This window comes from Polyodon spathula, chromosome 14 (assembly GCF_017654505.1).
Source record: "Polyodon spathula isolate WHYD16114869_AA chromosome 14, ASM1765450v1, whole genome shotgun sequence".
In the NCBI taxonomy this organism is placed as follows: domain Eukaryota; kingdom Metazoa; phylum Chordata; class Actinopteri; order Acipenseriformes; family Polyodontidae; genus Polyodon; species Polyodon spathula.
In genome coordinates this window covers 29,292,699-29,317,826 of record NC_054547.1, presented here as the reverse complement: position 1 = coordinate 29,317,826, position 25,128 = coordinate 29,292,699, and the positions used below count along the sequence as shown (strand labels likewise).

General features: G+C 38.3%; 1 protein-coding gene across 2 annotated transcripts in view; it reads left to right on the top strand.

Moving 5' to 3' along the window:
• Window positions 1–24,702, top strand: part of LOC121326866 (ubiquitin carboxyl-terminal hydrolase 13-like) — a 33,588-nt gene extending 8,886 nt beyond the window's left edge. Inside the window, exons 4-21 of one of the 2 annotated variants that reach the window (XM_041270454.1) lie at window positions 87–208; window positions 1,201–1,343; window positions 5,916–6,100; window positions 7,004–7,098; window positions 7,339–7,526; window positions 7,884–7,955; window positions 8,975–9,047; window positions 11,500–11,625; window positions 13,008–13,161; window positions 13,642–13,816; window positions 13,908–13,996; window positions 15,133–15,255; window positions 18,021–18,047; window positions 18,485–18,628; window positions 20,224–20,384; window positions 21,052–21,274; window positions 21,940–22,024; window positions 22,334–24,702. In XM_041270454.1, the coding sequence (XP_041126388.1) occupies window positions 87–208; window positions 1,201–1,343; window positions 5,916–6,100; window positions 7,004–7,098; window positions 7,339–7,526; window positions 7,884–7,955; window positions 8,975–9,047; window positions 11,500–11,625; window positions 13,008–13,161; window positions 13,642–13,816; window positions 13,908–13,996; window positions 15,133–15,255; window positions 18,021–18,047; window positions 18,485–18,628; window positions 20,224–20,384; window positions 21,052–21,274; window positions 21,940–22,024; window positions 22,334–22,427 (2,279 nt within the window). In that variant the 3' untranslated portion in view covers window positions 22,428–24,702. Of the gene's footprint in view, window positions 1–86; window positions 209–1,200; window positions 1,344–5,915; window positions 6,101–7,003; window positions 7,099–7,338; window positions 7,527–7,883; window positions 7,956–8,974; window positions 9,069–11,499; window positions 11,626–13,007; window positions 13,162–13,641; window positions 13,817–13,907; window positions 13,997–15,132; window positions 15,256–18,020; window positions 18,048–18,484; window positions 18,629–20,223; window positions 20,385–21,051; window positions 21,275–21,939; window positions 22,025–22,333 lie in introns of both variants that reach the window. The other variant, XM_041270453.1, reaches the window with a different exon arrangement.
• Window positions 24,703–25,128: the final 426 nt, after the last annotated feature.

The window sequence follows — 25,128 nt, the reverse complement described above, 5'->3', positions numbered from 1 at the left end:
AATGTCTGCAGGCTTCCTGTAGCAAGACCTATGCAACTGGGCACCTTGATATATCTGAAAGACGCACTAAATGTTACTTTTTTCAGATTTAGAACTGAACTGCGACTTTAATGGGGACGATTATGAATATGAAGACGAAGCTAAACTTGTCATATTTCCAGAGCACTACGAGATCCCCTTACCAAATATTGAAGAGTTGCCTGCACTGGTCAGTGAGTGTGTGCTAATGCTCCATTATCATGCATGCCAAGGTTTGCTGAAGGTTATATTAAAGATGCATGTAGGTACGCAGTGGAACAGCTGAAAAGGGATTTTAACTGAACAAAGGAATACAAAAGTTACATTATAAATATCACAGCCAATTTTGAAATGAAATGTAATACCACTGTTTGTCTTTCTTTCTCTAACCATGTGTTCCTCTGTTCACCTGGCTTGAACCAATCAAATAATTACTTGAACCACATGTGGTGTATCGCTCAGCTTGCTGGATAAAGTTCCTGCCAAGCTGTCTCAGTCTGCTGTTTTAGTCTTGGATACCTTGAACTCTCTAACGTGTTGTGGTTCAGGCCTTCTGCTTTTAAAGTAAACTGAAAAGAAAACCAAAAAAACATTGAAATGGCATATTCGAGTATCCAAGGTAACAGGTTATTATTATGTATTATTGCATAAAACACTTTAATGAAGTTAACAGGCAGATGACATTCAGAGTAGGCCACATTCCCAGGTGAGTAAAGAGTTTGTGTGGCATGGGAGTCTGAAAGGTGGGGCAGAGTTTTCTTTAAATATACAAATATACTTGAAAACCACTTCCTTTCACTTGGTAGCGGAATTTGAAGTGAGATTCACCAGTCAATCCCACTCCTAGAATGCAGAACAGCTCTCTCTAGGGGGAACAAAGTGTGCAGTTCATAACCAGTTTTCTTGAAAACTGAATCTAGCACCATAGCATCAGATTTGCACTCCTGTATTGGCTAGCAGTGGTCAAAGCTACACATATTATCAAATGGGCTAACTCATAAGTTGGCTAAAAGTTAGTCTGTCTATGCAAAAGCAAACATCTGTGAATGAAGTGAGACAACCAAGATGCTTATTGAGGTGCTGGGTTTGAAATCAGTTCTGAATCGTACACCTTTGTATCCAAGCCAGTCCTTACTCGCCAGCTTGGTTTCACTGAAAAAAGTTTGACTCTGCTCTCCCCAGGTGACTATAGCGTGCGACGCAGTACTCAATGCCAAATCACCCTACAGAAGACAGGAGTCTGATTCGTGGGATGATGATGTTCAGGTCTCGAAACACGCCAGCAGCTTAAGACAGCTGGACAACGGGGTCAGAATACCACCCAGGTACTGTAACACACGGCGTGAGGCAGAGGCAAGGGTCACTAAATATCCAGAGTTCCCCTTAGTTTCAGAATCCCGGGTTTTATAGTGGAGTTCAGTTAAGCGATAACAACGTTCCCTCACTCCGGCTGAAGCATTTGCATTAATCGTTGCTATCTCTCGGGTTCTTGCCTTGGTAAGCTCATTTTTTCTTGGCTAATACTAACACACTGAAAACTCTTCTTATAAATAGCTGGGTAGATATTTAACCAATTAGTGTCATTAACACATACAGTAGGGATGCCATCAAAATAATGATTATTTTTTTTTAGGTTCAATTTTGTAAATAATATTTCATTATTAATTATATATATTTGACATTTGACACATTTTTTTTTTTTTTTAGGCATTACATTTAGTGCTATTCACATCATATATACAACTACTAATATCGAAACGTATTGAAAAATAACTGTCTGGCAGTACCAAGAATGCACCCTATCATAACTCGGTGTCAACATCTTTTTAGAAATGAAGGGGTAGATGTACTAAAGTGTTGCGCTTGTTGTAACAGTCGTAAACCAGTTGCAAACGAGTTGGAAGTGTAGGGTGAAATGTACTAGATAGGTGCAATGCTGTTAGCGACTTTTTAGGGAATGCTTTGCTCAGCAGTTTTTCTTTGCAATTCCACCTTAGATGAATATGTAATTATGGGCGTTCCTGCATAAATTCACAAAAAAGAGGCAGAGATAATGCAAATGAGGGTTCACAAATATTATAACGAGATGTACTAAAGCTGCGGGCAATTGCGACACTTAAAATTGCATCAATTTGTTAAAAACTTTTGAAAACACGTTTTAAGCAGTCGTAATTGTTGCTGGCATTTCCCAGTCCACTTTTTCTCGTGTGTTGCCAGTTGTGCTCAGTACATTTTTGAGATGAACACCCAAGTACCTAATTTTCACTAAAGTCAGGATGTACTTACAAGTCTTGAAAACAAACTTCAGAGACATTTCTGGTTTCCCCAACGTGTTGAGAGCAATAGACTGCACACATGAGCCACTAACCCCTCCAGCTCATCCTGAGCATCTGTATAGGACCATGATCTATTGTGTGTTAATTGTCTAGGCCAGTGGTCCTCAAAGTAGTTTAGTCATGGGCATAAATTGATCTCGTTTGGCTGTTTGCGGGCACACTAACTATTGCATAGGTTTTTATCTTGCAGTGCCTTCTCGCGATATATATATATATATATATATATATATATATATATATATATATATATATATATATATATATATATATATATATATATATATATATATATATATATATATATATATATATATATATATATATATATATATATATATATATATATATATATATATATATTTAAGAGTTTTAGTGGGGTTATTCTTGGTTATTCTTAATTTACACAAAATACGCAATGCAAATATTTTTTTTAAATAGCATGTTTACACAGATAACCGTGAATAAACAAGTGTAGATAGCGTCTCGCTTTGTTTCAATTTGACAAATTTGTCAACACTTCTCTGTTTTAAAGATCGCTCACCTCCAGTACAATTATTCAGAGAAAGTGGATTTGTAACTAAATATACTACGGTGTTTCCCTTGTCTGGTGAAATAAAAAAAATACAGAGTTAGAAAATTCAATTCTAAATACTAAAATGTATTATTTTTCTCAAAAACAGCCGTCGAAATTTAGTGCTTACCTGGCATATTAACACCCGCCTCTGCTCACGAATGATTGGACCGCTGTCAGATCTTTCTCTTTCCCTTTGGCTACTCACTCGCCTTTAATTTTCATGCAGAATACCGTGAACGGCCTCTGCTTGCTAATGATTGGACAGCTGCGTAAAACTTGGCAGATATTAGGTTAAACATACAGTCGGTACCTGTATCTGAGACAGACACAGTTTATGTCCCACCCAGCTAACTTATGATTGGACTACCACAGAGAGAATGCCGGTGTTCAGTTGGAAAAATAAATAAATAAACTGCTGTGGCGCTTTTGTTGGAAAACGTGTTTAAAGCTTTCTTCATTTTCCCACGTTACGACCCGCCAGAAATGTGTTCACGACCCATAATTTAAGCACAACTGCCGCGGGCACGATGGCCTTGCTTCGCAGGCACGACTTTGAGGACCACTAAGTCTAGGCTACTAAGTAGGCCACGTTAAAAATAATAATAATTAAAATTAAATTTAAAAAAAACAACCTGAAATCATTTAGTTTCAATTTAAAATAATCTTTTATTCGCATTGTACGCCAATGTGTACGGTGCAGCAGCGTGATTTAGTTTGTGTTACCAGTAGGATAAAGTGCAAAAAAGTGTGCCAGGTGTTCATTTGATTTTACTACTGTATTGTATACTGTACAGGCCTACTGTACAGATTTGTATGTTTACATAATGTAATGTGTAGCCTACCCAAAACACGTTACTGTTATTTCAGTGGAATCATTTATATTTAAAATACACCGAGAACTGTAAATGTATGTGTGTGCGATTTTATTGTATTGTTTTTAAACCCAACACCTCCTTATGTCGGACAGACCTGTCCGGTTTAGCGAGGGGCTGCTGTATGTTTATGAAAAGCTTTTTGGGGGTGAAGGTTGGGGCCCCACTATAGAATCTGATAGGATTAAACTGCCTTTCATTTTATATATATATATATATATATATATATATATATATATATATATATATATATATATATATATAGTACTGTGCAAAAGTTTTAGGCAGGTGTGAAAAAATGCTGTAAAGTAAGAATGCTTTCAAAAATAGACATGTTAATAGTTTATATTTATCAATTAACAAAATGCAAAGTGAGTGAACAGAAGAAAAGTCTACATCAAATCAATATTTGGTGTGACCACCCTTTGCCTTCAAAACGGCATCAATTCTTCTAGGTACACGTGCACACAGTTTTTGAAGGAACTCTGCAGGTAGGTTGGCCCAAACATCTTGGAGAACTAACCACAGTTCTTCTGTGGATTTAGGCAGCCTCAGTTGCTTCTCTCTCTTCATGTAATCTCAGACAGACTCGATGATGTTGAGATCAGGTCTCTGTGGGGGCCATACCATCATTTCCAGGACTCCTTGTTCTTCTTTACGCTGAAGATAGTTCTTAATGACTTTCGCTGTATGTTTGGGGTCGTTGTCATGCTGCAGAATAAATTTGGGGCCAATCAGATGCCTCCCTGATAGTATTGCATGATGGATAAGTATCTGCCTGTACTTCTCAGCATTGAGGAGACCATTAATTCTGACCGAATCCCCCACTCAACACTTGCAGAAATGCAGCCCCAAACTTGCAAGGAATCTCCACCATGCTTCACTGTTGCCTGCAGACACTCTTTCGTGTACCGCTGTCCAGCCCTTCGGCAAACAGACTGCCTTCTGCTACAGCCAAATATTTCAAATTTTGACTCATCAGTCCAGAGCAACTACTGCCATTTTTCTGCAGCCCAGTTCCTGTGTTTTGGTGCATAGTTGAGTCTCTTGGCCTTGTTTCCACTTCGGAGGTATGGCTTTTTGGCCGTAAGTCTTTTGTGAAGGCCACTTCTGACCAGACTTCTCCGGACATTAGATGGGTGTACCATGGGCCCACTGTTTTCTGCCAATTCTGAGCTGATGGCATTGCTGGACATCTTCCGATTGCGAAGGGAAGTAAGCATGCTGTGTCTTTCATCTGTTGCAGTAAGTTTCCTTGGCCGACCACTGCGTCTACGGTCCTCAACGTTGCCCGTTTCTTTGTGCTTCTTCAAAAGAGCTTGGACAGCACATCTGGAAACCCCTGTCTGCCTTGAAATTTCTGCCTGGGAGAGACCTTAATGATGCAGTATAACTACCTTGTATATATACAGAACAGAGTGCATTGTAGAGATAACGTTTACATTTAAAAAAAAACAGTGTTATTTTGATTGTTGCACCCTCGCATGTATAAACGTTATCCTTCGGGCATCCTCTGCTGCAGCAAACCACAACTCAACTCCCACTATTTATTTGAACAATGTCGCACGACAATCGCACTTGTTGCTAGAGATCTCGCTAAGAAGACGCAACAAATATTGAAATTAGTACATTGCGGATCTTTTCATTAACATTTTTTCTCTTAGTACATACGACAAAGCAAATTGTGGTGTGTTTGCCTGCGACTGGCTCATCTTAGTTCATGTACCCCTAAGTTGTTACTAAAGTGACTATTGATTGACTTTTTTCATTGTTAACAGAATAACCGAATGTTAAATTATATGTGTTCTCGGCTCACTGATGGGACTGAACAGTGGTGGTTTATTAAGACTGACGTGCTTATTCAAGGTGCCACAGCCATTCCCTTTATTGTTACTTTTCTGGAATTTACTAGCTAATAAGAACTGCTGGACACTTAATAACATAGGAGCAATAAAAAGAAGCTGGTTCTAAAAAATACAGTCTTTGTCCCTGTGTTTAATTTCACATCACCAGTATGAGGTCAAAAAGGTGCCCAGTTTCACCTGATCTGCAACAGAGTGAAATCTGATGAAAAGCGTGTCTGTTTCTCGCCCCCTCAATGGTGCCACCTTGCAGTGGCTGGAAATGCTCCAAGTGCGAGCTTCGGGAGAACCTGTGGGTGAACCTGACGGACGGCTCCGTCCTGTGTGGGAAGTGGTTCTTTGACGGCAAAGGAGGAAACGGGCACGCTGTGGAGCACTACCGGGAAACAAACTACCCCCTGGCTGTCAAACTGGGAACCATCACCCCCGATGGAGCAGGTCGGTACTGCATGTATCCGATACATGACTTGAAATCAGGGCTTCAGACAACACTTGAGGATTAAGTCAATGAAAAAATCATAAAACCAGCCAATTAGGAACTTAAAGAACTTACCTTTTGTGTCCTTTTATACAATTATTCTTCCAAAGATTCTGTTTGAATGAGCACCCTTTCTCTGCTTGTAATTTCTTTACCTATTAGGTAGTCTAAAACTAATCCACATTACAATTTATAGACTGCAACAAGTATTACATTTTTTATTACAATGCATTTAGACTTTTTTTTTTTAAGTTGAATTCAAAGCTCTGTCTAACCAGTTTACTTCTAACAGTTAGTAGTTTATATGTGTTCATCTCTTGATTCATAGCTTATAAAATGACTTTTAGGAAAATGTGGACCTGGTTAAGAAGCTAGCATGGGCACAGTAAAGCAGAGGGTTTCAACCCTGGTCCTTGAGTAACCCCAATGGTCCAGGTTTTTGTTTTGTTTTGTTGTTTTGTTTTCAACTTACAGACAGCCTCTGGGACTTTAAACAGTGTTTACAGTAACTGCAGTGATTGCTGGAGAGTCTTCTGTTCATTAACTGACTACAGATTACCAGACTAGAAGTTAAAAAAAAATAAAAGAACTGGTGTAAAACATAAATCTGGAACCCTTAGGGGCACTGGAGGATTAGAGTTGAAAACCACTGCACCAGTATTGTATCACCCATAAATCGCATAAACTCTTGAGGTCAGGCTTATTAGAGACTACAGACTGTAGACAAACATTTCAGCTAATGCCTTCATCAGCCAAATTGTTAGTGTACACTGATGAAGGGATTGCAGAGAAGTGTCAGCATAATAGGACTTGCTTTAAAAGTACATGGTTGATTAAACCATGTGCTGGTATTTTCTTTATAGACGTGTATTCGTTTGATGAAGAGGAGGCAGTACTTGACCCACATTTAGCAGAACACTTGGCACACTTTGGGATTGATATGCTTCAAATTCAAAAGGTAAATAACCTTTTTTTTGTTTTTTTTAGGAACTTTGTGCTTACTTTTAATATTTTTTTTAACCAGAAATCCTTGTAGAGATGGCCGTTGAAGTCGACCAAAAATGAGCATGGAAGTACTGCAGACGAATATATTCCGATAACACATGTTTAAAATTAATAACAGCCCACAATCTGCATCAATATCTAATTCAATATCTGGATTCATTGTGGATAAACTCTGTTGCTCTTTTCTGTGCAGACAGAGAACGGCTTCACAGACACTGATGTCAGCCCGCGGATCAGTGAGTGGGAGGTGATCCAGGAATCAGGGTTGAAGCTCAAACCTGTGTATGGCTCCGGTTACACTGGTATCAAGAACCTGGGGAACAGCTGCTACCTCGGAACCACCATGCAAGTCCTCTTCAGCATCCCTGAATTCCAGCGAGCGTGAGTGTGGCAGAAAAAAAAGGTTATCCTGGGATTACTCTCTCAGGTGGCTTTGCCCAGAGCTGCAAAGCGCTTTAAATCCAGCTTTGACTTGTCTCCATTGGGTATAGGTTGATCAGATGAAGCCCAGGGACATATCACCAAAAGCGTTTCCTCCATTTTTGAATTGACTCCTATTTTTTGAAAGGAGAAAAAAAGTCCTAAAAGTTTCTTATTGAAGAATTACTGTTAACTCACAAGTAACAATTGGAAATACTATTACAGGCTTTTTTGTGATAATGATAGGAATAAATTGATAAATGATAAATGATAAATGTGATAAATTAAATAAAGTCCATTCTCCTCATGATTTTGCAGGTATGTTGGCAATCTCCAGCGGATTTTTGACTATTCACCTCTCGATCCCACACAGGATTTCAACACACAGATGTAAGTGTTGGTTTACAGCTTTGTTTATGAGTAGGGCCCTGCAAAACTCACGAGAGAATTAAAATGACAGGGCTAACCTGCAATTCAGTCCTAAACCTCCAGATGCCCGTCTAGCCACTCCAGCTAAACTGAAAGAATAATTAAGGAATCAACATATTTTATTCTGGATAAGTAGAAAATACCTCCTAATTATGAGAGACAGTTATGGTCATTCTAGAAACTGATGCTTTTAAAGAAAAAGCTTACTCTGAGACTTGCAGTTTTAGAAAAAAAGGATGCACTACAAAATCAAAAAGCATTTCTTTGAGAGATTGCACACAGGAATATCCACCTGGTGTCTCAACTCTCCCTAATTGTACACATGGTAAGGGACTAGTGGATCTGATACAGTGGTTTGAAAGTAGTAACTTTACAGTTCATCAAACGTGTAATAAAGTTGCAGAATTAATAAATACATACCAAGCACTGGCAAAGGAGTTGCACAGCAGAGATGCCAGTGTAAACAAACAGTGTGTTAAAACTTTCTACAAAGTTGAAGTAATATTTAAAAAACTGGGGTGTTAAATAAATGTCACTAGCCATCTACAGTGTTGTGTTTATTCAGCTGCTATTACGTACTAATGGGATGAGCAATTCAAATGGTTAAAGTAATGTAATGAGATGATTTCTTTAATGATTGCTCATTTCGTGGCTTGCTGTGGAGGCTATATCGACATCGTGTGGTTGGAAGACTAAATTACAGGTTAAAAAACAAGGCCCTGTTTATGAGGAATGCTGGGATTAATACAGATTCATTATAGCCATCAGGGCACACATCATCATACCATGGTACATTTCATCCTCTGGACAGCGTTTACAGTACTTTGTAATTCAATAAAATAAAAAAGTGTGCCTTGTTGAATTCCAGCACAATTGAAAGGTTTCAGTTTGTGGGGTTGAACCATGCTGAAACAGCACTGAAATGGGAATGGTACAGTCGGTGTGGAGTCTCACATCCTCACGGCTGTCTTTCTCTGCAGGGCCAAGCTGGGCCATGGTCTTCTTTCAGGCCAGTACTCCAAACCACCAATTAAGTCAGAGCTCATTGAACAGGTGATGAAAGAAGAACACAAGGTATTTGACTGAGCATGACAGTGTGATATCTAGGCTTAACCGAGATGACAATTCATTAAGTTTATAGTAAGTCTGTGATTCTCACATAACACAAGAAACAACATTAAATCCAAGAATGTGAGAGCTCTGTTTATATCAATCATAACAGCGATTTATGGCTTTGTTTTTAGCCACAAACACTTAATCCTGCAGCTCCCAAGAGAACTGGCAAACTCCAGTGCATTTAAACAGCAGAAAGTAATATATAAGGTTACTCTTGCTAGGATTAAATCAAATGCCTGTAGAAATATAGAAGGAGACCATAAAGTCGCTTAAGCTCTTTGAAATGCTGCAGTTGTAAATCCACATCCGACCTGAAGGATCGCCGCAGTTGAAAGGTGGCCATATTAAGAAGTTAAATGAATGGTGCACAATAAATACATTTTGATATGAAATGATCTTTGAATCATGTCAAGATCCTGTCTTTCTGTTGGACTTAAACAGTGTTATTAATGAAAATAACACTGTTTAAGTGTTTTAAGTGTTTTTTGGAACGTACAGTAAATTATGGTAAACTCCTATCCCTCAGGTATTGTTTTTGCTGTTAAGTGTCATTTCATATTTTGTAGGCCTAGATATCACGCTGCACCCTGTTTGTGTTTGTGCCAGTGGCGTCACAAGAAACATTTTTATTTAATAGGCATTTCTGAGGCCCAGACCCGTTGCAGACTTTTCAATAGGCACATGTGTGATTCATTAATTAAAAAAAAAAAAGAAGGTTTAGTGACACCACTGATGCTTGCTGGATTGGCTTGACAATTGCAAAGTACTGTGCTCTTAGCGAATGTCTGCAGGTTACTTTTAAAAGTTAACTGATGCTTGGCTTGTCAAGTCATGTGATTTTTAACTTTGTTACAATGATGGACAGATTGTGGTTACACTGTGGTAAAACTTAATTGCATTCTGATTGGCTGTCAACACACCACTAGCAGAGTGTCAAAAAACATGTCAAAATTCTGTAATGTGCCAACATTCTGGAAGTGTAACTGAATTTTGACAGTGAACAGGGCAAAAAGTATTTCGAACGGTAAGAAACTTTGCTGTGCCACTGCAAAATACCCATAACAATCAAAAAGTGTTACTGCACTAGACTGCATTACAGGGTTCACAAAAATGTATTATACTGCAATGTATTTAGCCCTGTATAGTTTTCCTAGTAGACTGGCACATTTGCAGTAGGTTAATCAATATACACTTCACCACCATATATCGTTAATATACAGTTATTACAGTGTATAGTACAGCACTGGTAGTGTGTATTCATTTAAACAGTCTCATTTGCTCTCTGTGCTGTGGCAGAATGCTTCAAGGGGAGGATTGTCACCTAGTAACAACCTTCTAGAACCCTGGCAGCTGTCTGTTGCTTTACATGGAAAAACCCTCACAGCTGACTCCAAGAGGGACTAGTGGGGCAAAGCTATAGGCAGGCAAGCGTTTTCTCAGCTTGTCTAAATCGGTGCAGAAGTTCCTTTGAATACAGCCGGGAGGCTTCAGACCCACTGAAACTTGGCCTTATTGCTTGGATCTTAACATTTTACAGCTTGAGCTATTAATGTGAGTGAGGAGGACAGAGCAGTGAATTTTATTTGATTAATTGTCAGAAAAAGGTCAGGAGAGGGTAACCACTGGCTGATAGCAGCTATAATGAGAACATGCTGCCACTGGGGTTGTTGTTATCAGAAGCTATTTAGCGTGTCACCTGCTATAAATAAACAGCAGTGGAAAAAGGTTGTGAAGTTGTTTGGTTGCTAATAAGGCATGTGCGTCATCAAATGTAATTTTAATCTGTTTGAGCTGGGCTATTAGAAAAATAATTATCTATTTTTTTAATTTATGGCACTTAGCAACAGCCCCCCCGCCTTGGCATGTTTATGTGTGTAAATGTCAGATGCGGGTTCATTTCAAAGTATTTTACTGTTGTCATGGGGATTACGTTTCCCTCTGATTCATATTATTAACTAGCATATTTACAGAGAAGTTTACTTCAGTTTTGGAAGTCCATGCAAGTTAGTGTGGGGTGATTCTATGTAAAATAATATCAATAATCAATACTATCAATAGTTTGTTTCACTTGCATTTAGAGCCTGTTGACAGTCATTGTACATGTTATATACTATGGAAAGATCCTTCTACATCCTATATTTATACTATGTCACATACCTGTTTTGTTTTTTTTCCGTGACTTTGTGCATGTGTGAATGAAACATATTTGAGCCATTCAGTTGGTTATTAATCTGCTCTCCCATGCCTGCTACTGCATGCTATTCACATCACTCTGAAAAAGCTGGAAACTAATATCCACCCAACAAGTACTGAGTGTGTTTCTGCATTCCACTCTCAGTTAATATAACACGTCAGTGATTGGGTGTTTCAATTGCCCCCCATGTTACAGCACCAGCAGAAAGGGATTTCCCTAAAGATGTTCAAAGCCTTGACAAGTAAAGGCCACCCGGAGTTCTCTTCCAGCAGACAGCAAGACGCACAGGAGTTCTTCCTTCATTTGATAAACCAGGTGGAGGTGCGTGCTGCACTGTGTCTCACAAACTACATGTACTGAAGGTGTATCCAGGAGGGTATACCTTTATTATTTCTTACCTGGGTAATATCCATTATCATTAGCATTCAATCTCCAGTCAAAGGATTCCTGTGTGATAGAACTGGAGTGTTGGTAGACTGAGTCCGACATCTCACAGCATTCATTTTTTTGTTTTCTAATGTATTTTGGACACAGTCCTGGCAAATGATCTGTATGGTTTACAGGCTTGCTATGTTTGTATTTTATTATGTAAATGTGTCTACTTCAAATATGAAATAGTAGAATAATGTTGAATGAATATATAAACAACTGAGCCCATCCATCAAAACAAATTGAAACGTGTAACACACCAAGATGAATTTGGACAGGTTTTACCGTGGGTTTAACCACACTTTACCGTGCTTATCTGTACTTTATCACTATTTTTATGGGTACTACAAGCAAAGGCAGGAATTCCCAGTTTTCTTGACTCACACCTCATTAAATTAGCCATTCTAACTAAGAACCCCCTGTCGCAATGTTGGGTATATGTACATGCTGTTAGAGGAAGATGAATGATAATACATGAGCTGCCATTAAGATGGGAAACACATAGGCCTGTGTTCTGTGACCCCTTCTGAAACCATCTCGCAGACCTCAATTTGGGAATCTCTGTGAGACCAACATTTATTAACACTTTATACAGTGTCCAAATACCCTTTTATATTATCAGTAATTACAAGTACTGATATTTTAACACTGTACAGATTCAATTAAAGCCTGGATGCTGTCCAGTTCTGTGTCTGTGTTTGTCACTTGGTCTCAACACCTGTGTACTCAACAGTCTACTTTCGCAACTTAGTTCCAGAATGTTTTTTGCAGTTGCCATTTATAGATGGTTCAGCAGCCTCTTTATAATGGAAGGCAGCCTAATTTTAGAAAGTTGTTTGCTGGCTAGATCTTTAATTAGAGTTTGGTGGAAAGCACACTGGATTCTTGAAATGAAATGTTGTTTTTAGGCCTGCAGTAATCACGGGACTCTCCCAGAAAAGGTACGTTCTGTTGTTTTCTTGACATAAGAAATGATTAAGTTGGGACCTGTCATTTACTGAAGTACCCATGCTGATGGCAGTCTTCTGATGTCTTTTCAGTACTGCGTGCAGTAATCTATTTGGGGTCAAGTGGGGTCATAATCTTTAATAATAATAAAATATAAGCGTTTGACCCCTTTTATTGTCTTTTTGATAGAAGATGGTGCTAACAATGCACTACTTACACTGCACTGTTTGTGAGACTCTCTTATATATTTACAGTGTCTGCACATAGGCATCTTGCAGATGTATCCTAAAAGTAATGTAATGAATATATTTTTTGTGCCATTCTAGAGAAACAGCGAAGGCTCAGAGAATCCCAGTGATGTGTTCCGATTCCTGGTGGAAGAACGAACCCAGTGCTGTCAGTCCAGAATGGTCCGGTACACACAGCGTGCTGACCACATCATGCAACTTCCTGCGCCCATGGAAGCCGCAGTAAACAAGGGTAAATATGGAAGCTTAGTAGGCAATAACACACGCAAGAGACAACCCACTCCTGCTGGGAGGCACAACGCAGTCCCCATCAACCAATTGTGCTTACACTTCACAGATTGGTAGAGAGTGATTAGGCTAATGGCATCCAGAATGGTTGTACCGAGTCAATGCCATGGATTGAAATACTTACCAGATCGTTCAGTTCTTCTGAGCCATTTTATAAGCAAGGCACGTAGAAAACATTTTGGCTAGTGCCTTAGAAGTGTAAGTGTTGGTATTACTGCAGCAGTATGGAAGAGGTGGCTCCTCCCTATCAGAGCTAGGTGTACCCTGACATGATCTGCTACTACAGTCCAACCAACTTTTTCTTGATGTACAGGCAGACTATATGATGTTAATGAAAGGGACAGTGTGAGTTGCAGCCTAGCTGCTCAGTGGATAAAAGGAGCGTATTACAAACTGGTATTAAAATAATGATTTTGCTACACAGATGAATTGATAGCTTATGAAGTGAAACGTCAGGAGGCTGAAGCGAGCAGGAGAGCGCCCCCGCCAGCGGTCCGGGCCAGGATTCCGTTCAGCGCCTGTTTGCAGGCCTACACAGAGCCGGAGAACGTGGACGACTTCTGGAGCAGTGCTCTGCAGGCCAAGTCCGCCGGGGTCAAGTAAGAGAATGTCCTTCTGTGTTTAGTAGTCAAACCCGCCTTCAACCGGCTATGTATGAGGCATTCAAATGATTATTTTTTTGTTTCACAGAACATCTCGCTTTAAATCATTTCCTGAATACCTGGTTATACAGATAAAGAAGTTTACCTTTGGGTTGGACTGGGTGCCTAAGAAATTAGGTAAGTGTTGGCTATTAGTAGAGTAGGGTGACCTCACTAGGCCTCAAATGTAGTCTGAAACCAAAACAAAAGGACTGTTCACCTCTGTGTTCTCTCCACAAAAAACAGGCAAGCCAAACACACTGAAAAAAACATAGAATAGTGTGAGTGATTCAAACTGAATAAGGAACAGAGGGCTTTCCTGCTCCTTTCTTTTTCATGTAAAGTTAAACAGGAGAGTTCCTACAGGTTAAAATGTAAACCGGGCCTTTAAAAGAATCGGTACAGAAATATCAAATAATACAGAAGAACCTGACTGCAAAGAGAGGAGAGTGTACAGAATGATCACATTTTCTACAGGTGCAGATGCTGAATTTGGTTACAGCAGTGCAGTAGACTCCTGTTCATTTGTAGGTAATGCCACATGTGCCCACTAAGGGGCATTATCAATCCATAGAATGATAGCTCCAAACTGCTCAGCTGCTATTCACATTCCACTGTTTAACTTCCCAATGCATAAAGAGCTCTGAACGCTTTACAGCATGAAGTAACTATACTGAAAGATAGCCCTAGGATATCTAAGTAATTTGATTATGTTATACTGAAAATAATATATATATAGGCATACATACATTAGACTACTGGACCGCAGTTTTGAGTGGTTATCTTTCCTGTACTAAAATAGCAGTCTGCGTTTGTTAGTGTGTGTTCCTTTCCTAGACATGTATACAGGTCTGCAGTAATGAAAGAGTTCATTAACATTTAGACATTTTATTTCTGGAATATCACCTTGGACAAGGTCACCTCTAACTTGTTTCCCAGAATGAATTTCCCTCAAAGACCCATCTGCTATTGGGAACCTGAGGTCTAAGAGACTTTACATCTAACTATTTTATGCTCTGTTTATTAATGTTTGCTTTAAGCAGTTGTTTTGGATGTATTTGTTCTTTTTCAGTCTAACTGACAATTTTATCTAACTGTTATTTGTGAATATTAAATCTGTTTTTTCTCTAATTATTTAAACTTATTTTCTTCTCTTGCTGTTAGTTTTCTTGACATTTTGACAGAAATCAATCATGTTTTCTTATGTATCTGCTTGAAAAAAAGTTGTAGTCATTTATTTACAAAATGTGTTCTCCTGTCTGTCCTGTACACAGACGTTTCTATAGACATGCCAGACTTATTGGACATCACTCACCTCCGTGCCACTGGGTTACAGCCAAAAGAGGAGGAGCTTCCAGACATTGCTCCGCCCATTGTTGTTCCAGAGGAATCTAAAGGTACCGCCCTCTTCCAAGAGGAGTCCTCATGCAGCTGTCCTCTCTTTATTACATTACACATTTAGTTAGGTTTTAATACACTGAAGTGTGACTTGCAAGTAATGATCATGTGACGTGACCTTTTTGGTTTCCCAATGACTTATCCAATATAAAAAACATTCAGTTTTCAAGGAATGATGCAGAAATTAAGTGAGGTTTAGGTATTGTCCTGATACCTGCTGTATCAGTGAGTCTATAGTGTAGATATGGTACTATAGGATAAATTTACTTCATCAGAGTCAAAGTGAAAACTATAAAACGAGGTCTGCAAAGGGGGTTAACCCTTTATCCTGTTTGGAGTTTGGACCTCGCTTTGGGGTAAGTCTCAAACTTTATTTACTTGACAACAGAGTTAAATAGCCTAGTGTATCACAAGTCTGGATGTACTGTGGGTTACCTGAACCCCCAAGCCAGGAGTTTCCCAAAATGCAAAGCAACACACTTACTTCCGTCTTCAGATACATTCAAACCAGCAGTTCCATCAGTTGGCTGCTAACTTTGCCTGGAAATAATGATGCTGCCGGAAACACATCAGCATTGTACCATTGGTTGTCTGTAAAGGAGCTGTTTTCACACAATCCTTAGGTTTTTAACAGGCTAGAAAAAAATAATGGGATGTTTTAATTTTTTTCTTTTATTGAGCTTATATAGTAGTTTGCCTACAATCAATCCAGTACAGTGTCTTGTGTACATTGCTTATAAAATAAAATAGGCTGGTTTGGTAAAGAAATAACAAAACAAACAAAAAAAACGCACGCACTGTACAATGCAGGTTTTGAATTCAGGTAAGCGCTGTATTTGAGGAAAGACATATGTTTTAAGTACAAAACAAATTACCGGATCTAGCTTTCCAAGTGTAAGGTTCTTTTTTTCCATCTCTAAAAGGAATATACATTGTTATACAATAGGCTGGTACTCTTTATCTCCGTGGTTCTTGTGAACCTCTTCCCCTTGTATGGTGGTTGTAGCACCCACTCTGTGCCTGTTAATCAGTGGTAAGCAATGGTAAGCAACCAATCAATCAACACAACATTTGTTTGTCTTCACGCAGAGGCCAGTGGCCTGCAAGGAAGTTGTTTATTTTATAAAAAATGCCATGGGTTTTTCCTAGCTGTCGGCTTTTATCTACATTTCTTCTACCAGTATTCTCACACACTGGGTAGAAAACTGGCCGCTCTCTGGACAGAAGTTGTGTCCTCCTGGTCAGCTCCAAGTGCCCTTCTCTTCCATAGTACACTGACCAGCCTCCACAAAAAGTCCACAGTCTCCTTCCTGGCATCTTTGCAAACAGATGTATACAGGATTTTCCAGTGACTGCTCAGGCTGAGTGATCCCAATGGAACTTTCAAATAGATAAACATTCTGTACTCACACTCATAAATAATGTCACAGACATTATGAGATGATAAGGACCAAAGACCATGACAAATATGATCGTCATGATGGACAGCAAGCTGTTGATCCTTTTTTTCTCCTTGTCTGTCACCGAAACAGAATTGACGAGGCTTCTCCGGGTGCTGCTGTGGGGGAAAAAAAAAAAAAAAAAAAACAGAAGGAAAAACGGCAAAAGGCAGCATACAAATGCTTTCGTTGTTTTCAGTTTTTTTGAAGTGGGAGATATATAGAACAGACCCTTTTTTGTTTCACACCAACTAATCACGTAAACATATACTGAGACACTAGAGTAAGGGTCATCTAAATCAGGACTTCTGAGCCCCCCCCTCCCTGTACATAAACACACAACAGGGATGGAAATAAGACTCCTATTGCTGTTGTATACGAGTTTATCCCATTTCAGGTTTTACAAGAAGCTTGATTAGCCCCAGTGTGAACAAGTTCAGGTTTGTCTTATTAAACTTATACTAGTAAAACCAAGAACGGCTGAAACTGCTATCCACGGGGAGTCTTATTTCCATCCCTATATATATATATATATATATATATATATATATATATATATATATATACTCGGTACTTTGTTTTCATCGAATACGTAGGTTGTACTGAATGGGACCAGCACTTTCAGCTGTTAAGAAGAAGCAATGCTATATTCATCGGAGCACTCGCACCAAAATGTCTCCAGCAGCATGTTACTGAACGTGGATCCGAGGGAGCTGTCCGATGAAATGACTAACAGTTTGAAAATATCATCTGACTTTGTTGTGGTCTTGAGCTCCTTGCAAAACAAAGTCTTTATTCCACACATTCCGAATATAGGCGAGTAAATGGGGCGTTTTAGAAAGGTCTGTGGATTCGTTAAGTTGTATAGCAAGCCGATCAATGCGCTGAAAGTGATCCGTCGTTTGATGGTGTCATTTGACATTGGTATTTTTGCCAGTTCCTTGGCCATCTGCTCTCCAAACATTTTCTTTACAATTTCAATGCAATGGATGTGATTTCTGCGCCACTATGTGTGATGACACTGCTATAGCTTTTTATCTGCGGCAGTTGTGGATTTCATTATGGCTTTAATACATGCCGAAGCTAACAGGTTTCAGCATGTCATAAGCATGCAGGGAAAATAACACATTCTGTGGTTTATTTTTGGAGGACCCCCCCCCCCCCCCCCCCCCCCCCCCCCCCCCCCCCCCCCCCCCCCCCCCCCAGCTGAGCTAAGTCAGCCAGTTTGCATAAAAGCATTGCTTTTTTTCATTTCCACACCATGACTTTACTATTTGTACCATATATATGCACTGATTGTGTTTTGTATTTTGTTTCCATTCCAGATCATTTGATGAATAATTTCATGGACTGTACGTATTTGTTTTGATTCCTCTTTTTGAGCTATTGAATGCAGTTTATTGCTGCTTTTTCAAACCCCATTTTGCTTGTGTATTAATTTTGCAACCTGAAATCAAAGGTGTGTCTCTACAATATTTCCTAAATCACAAAAAGTCATAATCTAGTTGGAAGAAAACACATGCAGTTAAGCCACCTATATATGCAAGACAAAGGGTTATATTTAAACAGTGTAATCAGTAGCAAATTTGAATGCATCCACCAATTTAACTTTATATTATTCTGGCTTTGTTCCCTCAGGGGTGATTTATTATTAATCAATTACTGCAATAAAACAATGTGGACTAGGTTTTAAAGTAATGTTTAGCTCATTAAAATAGAGCCCAAAGTCTTGTGAATGAGTTCCTTGAGGTCCAATTTTGACGCTTAACTTGTTTTTGTCCCCACGCAGCTCCAGAAATAGATGAGTCTGCAGTGATGCAGCTTGCTGAAATGGGCTTCCCCCTCGAAGCCTGTCGCAAGGCGGTTTACTACACAGGAAACATGGGGGCTGAAGTGGCCTTCAACTGGGTTATAGCCCACATGGAGGAGCCCGGTAAGTAGGCCACATCATTTGTGGCTTAAGTGACAGTTTTCATCACAAAGTGCCCTGAGTCTGTTTTCATGCAACACTCATGCAACATGCTCAGTGTCTCACTGTATATCAAATCACTATCACATTCACCTTTCCATTGTATTATTTTTATTTTAGTAAATGTAGCACATTTTCACAGAACAACCATTCTTTCGGGCCACTGTCAGTCACCAGTTCGGGTATTTGTGGTGTGTGCCTCCCTTTTTTTTAACAATCTTCAATTTTTCTGAGAAGGTTTTTGGCAATGGGATAAAAACGTATAATAAAACACTATAAAACAGTGTAGTAAAATACTAAACTGAATTGAGATGTTGGGTCAGCCATTCATGTTGGACATATCAAGCCACACATACCAATAAATACTAATGTCTAATCAACTGAAGGCATCTGTAATCACGTGATGAATTACATGTGGTGTATTACGCACACAGCTTCCGCTGCTGAATCGGATATAAGATTTAGCTGCCAAAAAAAGGACCAGCAGACTGAGACAAATAAAAGTTACAGAATTATTGAGATCACCAAATCCTTAGATGGACCATTGTGTGCTTTAAACTGTTGCAGTTAAGCAAATTAAAATTGTCACCTCGTTCTTGATTCTTCTTTTATTTCGTCAGTAAAGGCTGGAGATCCTGTTTGTTATTAAGGAGCTAAGAACTTTTTTTTTGTTCATTTCAACTGCACCTTATTACAATGCCTTAACAGCAAGTGTAGAAACATTTTACTGAATTTTTGAAGTTTTAATGATTCCTAAAGTTCGGTAATGTATCAAGGTTGTACTGAATTGTATTCTTTATTAATTTTCAAAGTTTGGTGTATGTGGTACTTTTAATTACAGTATTTCATTACCTTAACTGTAAGTGTTAAAAGCATTAATGTAATGATTTCTAAAGTTTTGTAATTTGGTATCCTTAATGTGATAGAATAGATTACTAACTATATCATCAGTAGATACTTGTGCACTAAGTACTTGTGTATGTTAACTTTATTATATACATTATTAAAGGTACAGTAATTGTTATTAATACCTGTTCAATTATCCTTACAAATCAATTATACAAACTAGTGTCAGCCCCAATTAGTTTGGATAATTGACTTGCTACTGTAATAAAGATAGATTTGTTTGTATTTATATATACACAGTTTTTTGTTCGCAGTCCGACCTGGCATTACCACCATATTGATTGTAAATATTTTACATTTTCATAACAAACAATGCCAAAGCAGCAAAAAAATGTGAATCTTTTTCTGTTGGAGCAGAAATAAAAGCCTTGCCTGTAATTTTACCCTCCCATGTTTGCATTATTAGTCATCTGTGTATTTAACATTTGCAGGTGTTAATCCTCAGCCATTATAAGCTACACTGGAACCTTAGTCACATCTGAGCTGAAATAAGCAGGACTTGGGGACTAACATGGCTTATAAACATGATTACAGGGGAGGAAATCATTATTATTTTTGTTGAGGTAGCTGTAAGGCTGTAGATATCAAAAACACTTCATTTCCATTATAGACATTCACAAGATCTTTATTAAGTATGCATTTCCTTTCTTTAGACTTTGCTGAGCCGTTGGTGGTTTCTGGTTTTAGTGAGATTGACTCTTCATCATCGGCATCGGTTCCTATGGCTGACAACCAGCCTCCAGAGGAGAGTGTAGCCATCCTTACATCCATGGGCTTTCCCAGGTACCAGGCCTTGCAGGGCCTGAAGGCAACGGTGGGTCTCTAAAGCAGCTCCTTTTCACTGGGCAGATGCAAGAATGGACAACACACAGTAACCAATCAGTTTCAACTGCTGAATATTTATACACACCCATCTGTTGTAAGGATGTTCACTTTCAAAGTTAAAAAAAAAAAAAACGATTTAACTCTTAACATTGCGATATAGTGCTTAAAGCTGAAAGCTGAGGTTGGCAGATATTTTACTTACTGGATATTATCGGTATCCCTAAAGTTAAAAAAAACGTAGGCGGCAACAGTAGCTTGGTGCTCACCATGAAGGCACTACCTTCGTGACCAATTTTCATCCACATACAGTATTGGACATAACATTTGTACATAACATAGCATACAGTAGTGTACAAGGCAGTTCCTTTGTTGTTTATCAATGACTCGGTGAAGTATATTATATATGGTTTATGGTTAGAAAACGTTTTACGTTTCCCTTTAAGCACAGGTAGACTGCCCAGCCAGTTAATGTTGTTTTCTTTTAAGCTTCCTGGAGTTTTTGCCTCAGTGATTTTGTGAAGAGCAGGTTGGGAGAGAGAATGAGAAATAAAAGATTTAGCAGCAGCTATTGTCAAATGATGTACCCCACAACCCTGAATATCTTGTGCCCTTTTGAGTAACATGCATATAATATCTATGTTTATTGATTATTTTAGAACAACAATCTGGAGCATGCATTGGACTGGATCTTTACTCACCCAGACAGTGAAGATGAGAGTGAGGCAGCTTCAGACATTGCTGATCCAGAGGGCAATGCCAACATCAGTGCCAGCGCCGACGCCAATGTCAACGCCAAAGCCAATGCCAATGCCAGTGTCAACACCAACGCCACAGCCGACAATGAGCCAAATGGACCGCGGGTTAGGGACGGGCCTGGCAGTGAGTACAGAAACATACTTTTGTTTTATATAAACTTATTAATAGCAATAGTAGGTTTTGGTTGAAACAAAAGCTGAACTATTGGGGATTCCAACTGAGAACGACTGGTTTGTGTCTTTATACAAACTGTACGGGTGATGATCCGTCAGCTAAAACGAATTTTGTGAAGTAAACTTCCCTGTGAGTGGAAAAACAGTATTCTGTACTGATATGGTAAGTGTGTCTGGTAACGAGCGTACAACAGTGGTGTACAATTCCGGTCCTGGAGGTAACAAGCCTTCCTGTTATTGGAGGACATTGGACATTGAGGACCAGAGGATGACTTTTTAAACAGGACAGACCAGAGCATGTAGGTGCACTACTGGATCCTTCAGAACTCACATGTAAATACAAACAATATTGAACAGCATACTTTTAAATATGGATAATGGATATGGTGACCAGTAACCCACAGTACATCATTATGATTAAGAATTGTTTGGGTGAATGTCCTTTGCTTATGACTTCTAAAATGACTAAGTCAGCATCACACATGATATTGTGTTGTTTTATTGTATATGTTTGTTGACAGGACCCCCTTGTAAATGAGATCTAGGTCTCAATGGGTTAAATTCCTGTATAAATAAATACACAAAAAAAATATCAAACCTCTTCTTGTATTACAGGATACGAGCTGTTTGCCTTCATTAGCCATATGGGAACATCCACAATGTGTGGCCGCTATGTATGTCACATCAAAAAGGAGGGAAGGTATGAGATATCATGGGCTTTTGTAGCAAAGTCACCCTTTCTTGGGCATGCTGTCGGTTTATAACATCAGCTAGGTTACAGCTAATAAAGCAATTTCAGCCATACACTATTAGTAGACACAAGAAAGTAATTGTTTTTTTATTGACTACTTTGACAAATTTAGTACCTAGGTAACATTTACGTCCCCAATTTTTAAAAGCAATGAATATTTACACGGTGTAAAACAGAGCACGACAAGTTTGAAATGCAAAGATTGATGTGGTTGATGCAAACACGACAAATTCTAACATAATCCCTGTATTTCCTTAGATGGGTAATCTACAATGACCACAAAGTGTGTCTGTCAGAAAGACCTCCCAAAGACTTGGGTTACATTTACTTTTACCACCAAATACTCAGCTAGGCCGCAGTCCTCTCAGAAGGCTACAGACAGCCACAGTCTTCTTGCCAACTGGAAGCAGCAAAAAAGAAAAAGAATCTAAAGACTGAACAAGGGAAGAAACTGAATTCTGCAAGTAACCTATCGAAAGAAAGAAGCTAAAAAAACACAGCAAATGGATGCCTGGTAAAAGAGAGAAAGGCCTTTTATCCATTAATTTTATTTGTCAGAAGCAGAGGTTTATAGGAACTGTGTGCAATCTGGTTACTGGAAAACAGCAATAGCATGTTAACATACATATCAGAAGCTTTCATTATTGTTTTTCAGTGTTTTTCTACACCTTTTCTTTAAACTAAAAAGGGAGCCTTAATGTTCTTGGTTATATTTGTATTGATCAACACCCTGTGCCGAACCACGTATATACACAGAGTCCTGTTTGTGTGGGTGTGTTTTTTTTTTTTTTAACCTGTGTGTGAAGACGACCTGTACCGATGTCAAGGGTCACTCAATTTCAGCGTTCATGTTGCATCATGTTTGTCGTACTAGAAGCGACACGAGTGCCAAAGCTCTGTAGATACATCCACTTGATCCATCAAATGTGCAATTAAAACTATATTGTTTTAATATTATATTAATACTATATTATATAAAATATCAGCTAGTCATAAAAGCACATGAAATATCCATGCACATTTACCTTGACCTTTTTTTATTATTTTATTTTTAATGTATTTTTGAAATGTACACGTTACCGGTGAATGTCTGGTTTCAGATTCAGATTTTTCAATAGGTCTGTATGGGTTGTATTACTATATTGAAACCTAAACTTTAAACAGTTTTTCTTTCTGGTGTTAGGTGATTCCTTCTTTTATGGTACTAGTTATTAATAATATAAAAAGTGTTAGTTATTGCAATATATCTGCTATATTATATCTGCTCTGGACTTGATTTCAGTCATTTGGTGATGGTCGCTATGATACACTGTGGCAGCTGTTGTGACGTTTCTGATAGCCAAAGTGAATGGTGTGCTTGTGTACCGCAGGATATACAGATTAGGAACCCTAATGAGAGGCAATGCACATGATAAACTATACTGTACTGTAGCTGAAGATGCATGCCTGAAGAGGGAAATCCAGTGCAGAAGGTTTGAAAACCACTGATTTAAATCGTATTATCAAATAAAAATACATTGTATCAGTAATGTCAATTAGGAGTATTTAATGCAGTAAGCTTCCTCTCAAACCCACCCAGCCACATTCTGATGCTAAGCTTGCTATCAGGGTGGATGGATATTTTTAAAAGCACTAAACGGCTAGTTAGCTTTTGCATACAGAATAATCTGAAAATAAAATAATCTAAATGTAATAATGTGTTTTTAAATATATTTTTTTATTAATTTTTATGATTGAGAAATCCATTATAAATAATAATTAATTTGCGATGAACCCTCACCCAAGTGGTACATGATTACATATTTTATATATTAAAGGCCACACTACACACAATTTGTATACTACTTTGAAAATAAAACTGTTCCAATGATGTACTGTACCTTTGAGCATCCTCAATGGCATAGTCCCTTTAAGAAACATATTCTGACCAGAGATGTATGATGTCTGACTCTTTTCTTGTTTCCCTGTCTGTACTGATGATTATTTGTGCTTGATTTATTTGGCATCCTTGTTACAATTGTAGTAATGTTGATATTCATGGGGGTATTGTATTGTGGATGTCACAATCAGAGAGAGAGATTGATTATCAATTTGCTGTATTTTCCCTTGATGACCTACAAATACTGGGTAACTTATGGTTTACTTTTTTATTTCTTTGCTTTATAATCTGCACATGCACTAAAGTTTGACAATGGTCATTTAAAATGTAAACTTTTTTTCATAGAAATTTTGTTCACCTGTTTTTATTTATTTAAGGTTATTAATTCTTGTGATTTTTTTTGTTTTTGTTTTTGCTAACACAAAATTGTGCCAGTCTCACAGTTTTTATCTAGTTAAGTTCTGGGTCCTCAAATGGTCAGAATTAATGTTACAATGCTTTCTTTTACTTTTTTTTAAATATTTAAAAAACAAACTAAGAACTGCTTCATACAAACCCTGTATTTGAACGTGTACGTATCTTGAGTATGGTGGTGACATCCATTGTGGTTGCTGTATGATCCATATGCTACATATCATGAGTATTATTAAAAAAACAAAACAAAAAAACCTAATACATAAAACTGGAAAATACCAAATAAAATCACTGGTGCTGCTTATTTGTGGCATTGGGATAGTTCAAATAATAATTTTTAAAAGTTGTTGACTTCTTTTTTGATTCTGTCCTGTTTTTATATTTTACCCTAATTTCCACTGAGCCCTTATCATTTAGCATTACTTTCAAACTATTTGGCAAAAAGAAACAAATCGTTTACCCGGGAGTTCCTATTGGGCCTTTCACTAACGGGGATGGAAAGTAGTTAACTAGACTGATTAAATAGTAGCAACTACACTAGGGCACCAGTTCTTTAGTTTTCCCGTCATTAAACTTTTTGCATCTTAAAAACAGAACATCATTATGACTTACTACTTCCTAAGGCTATAGATTGTCCTTTCTGTTTTTTCAAACCCATTAGCAACCTTAAATAGGATTCTTAAAAAAAAAAAAAAAAAAAAGCCTGTGGAAGGGTGTGGATATTCACTGACATGGGAGACAGAGAAGTTCATTTGCAAAC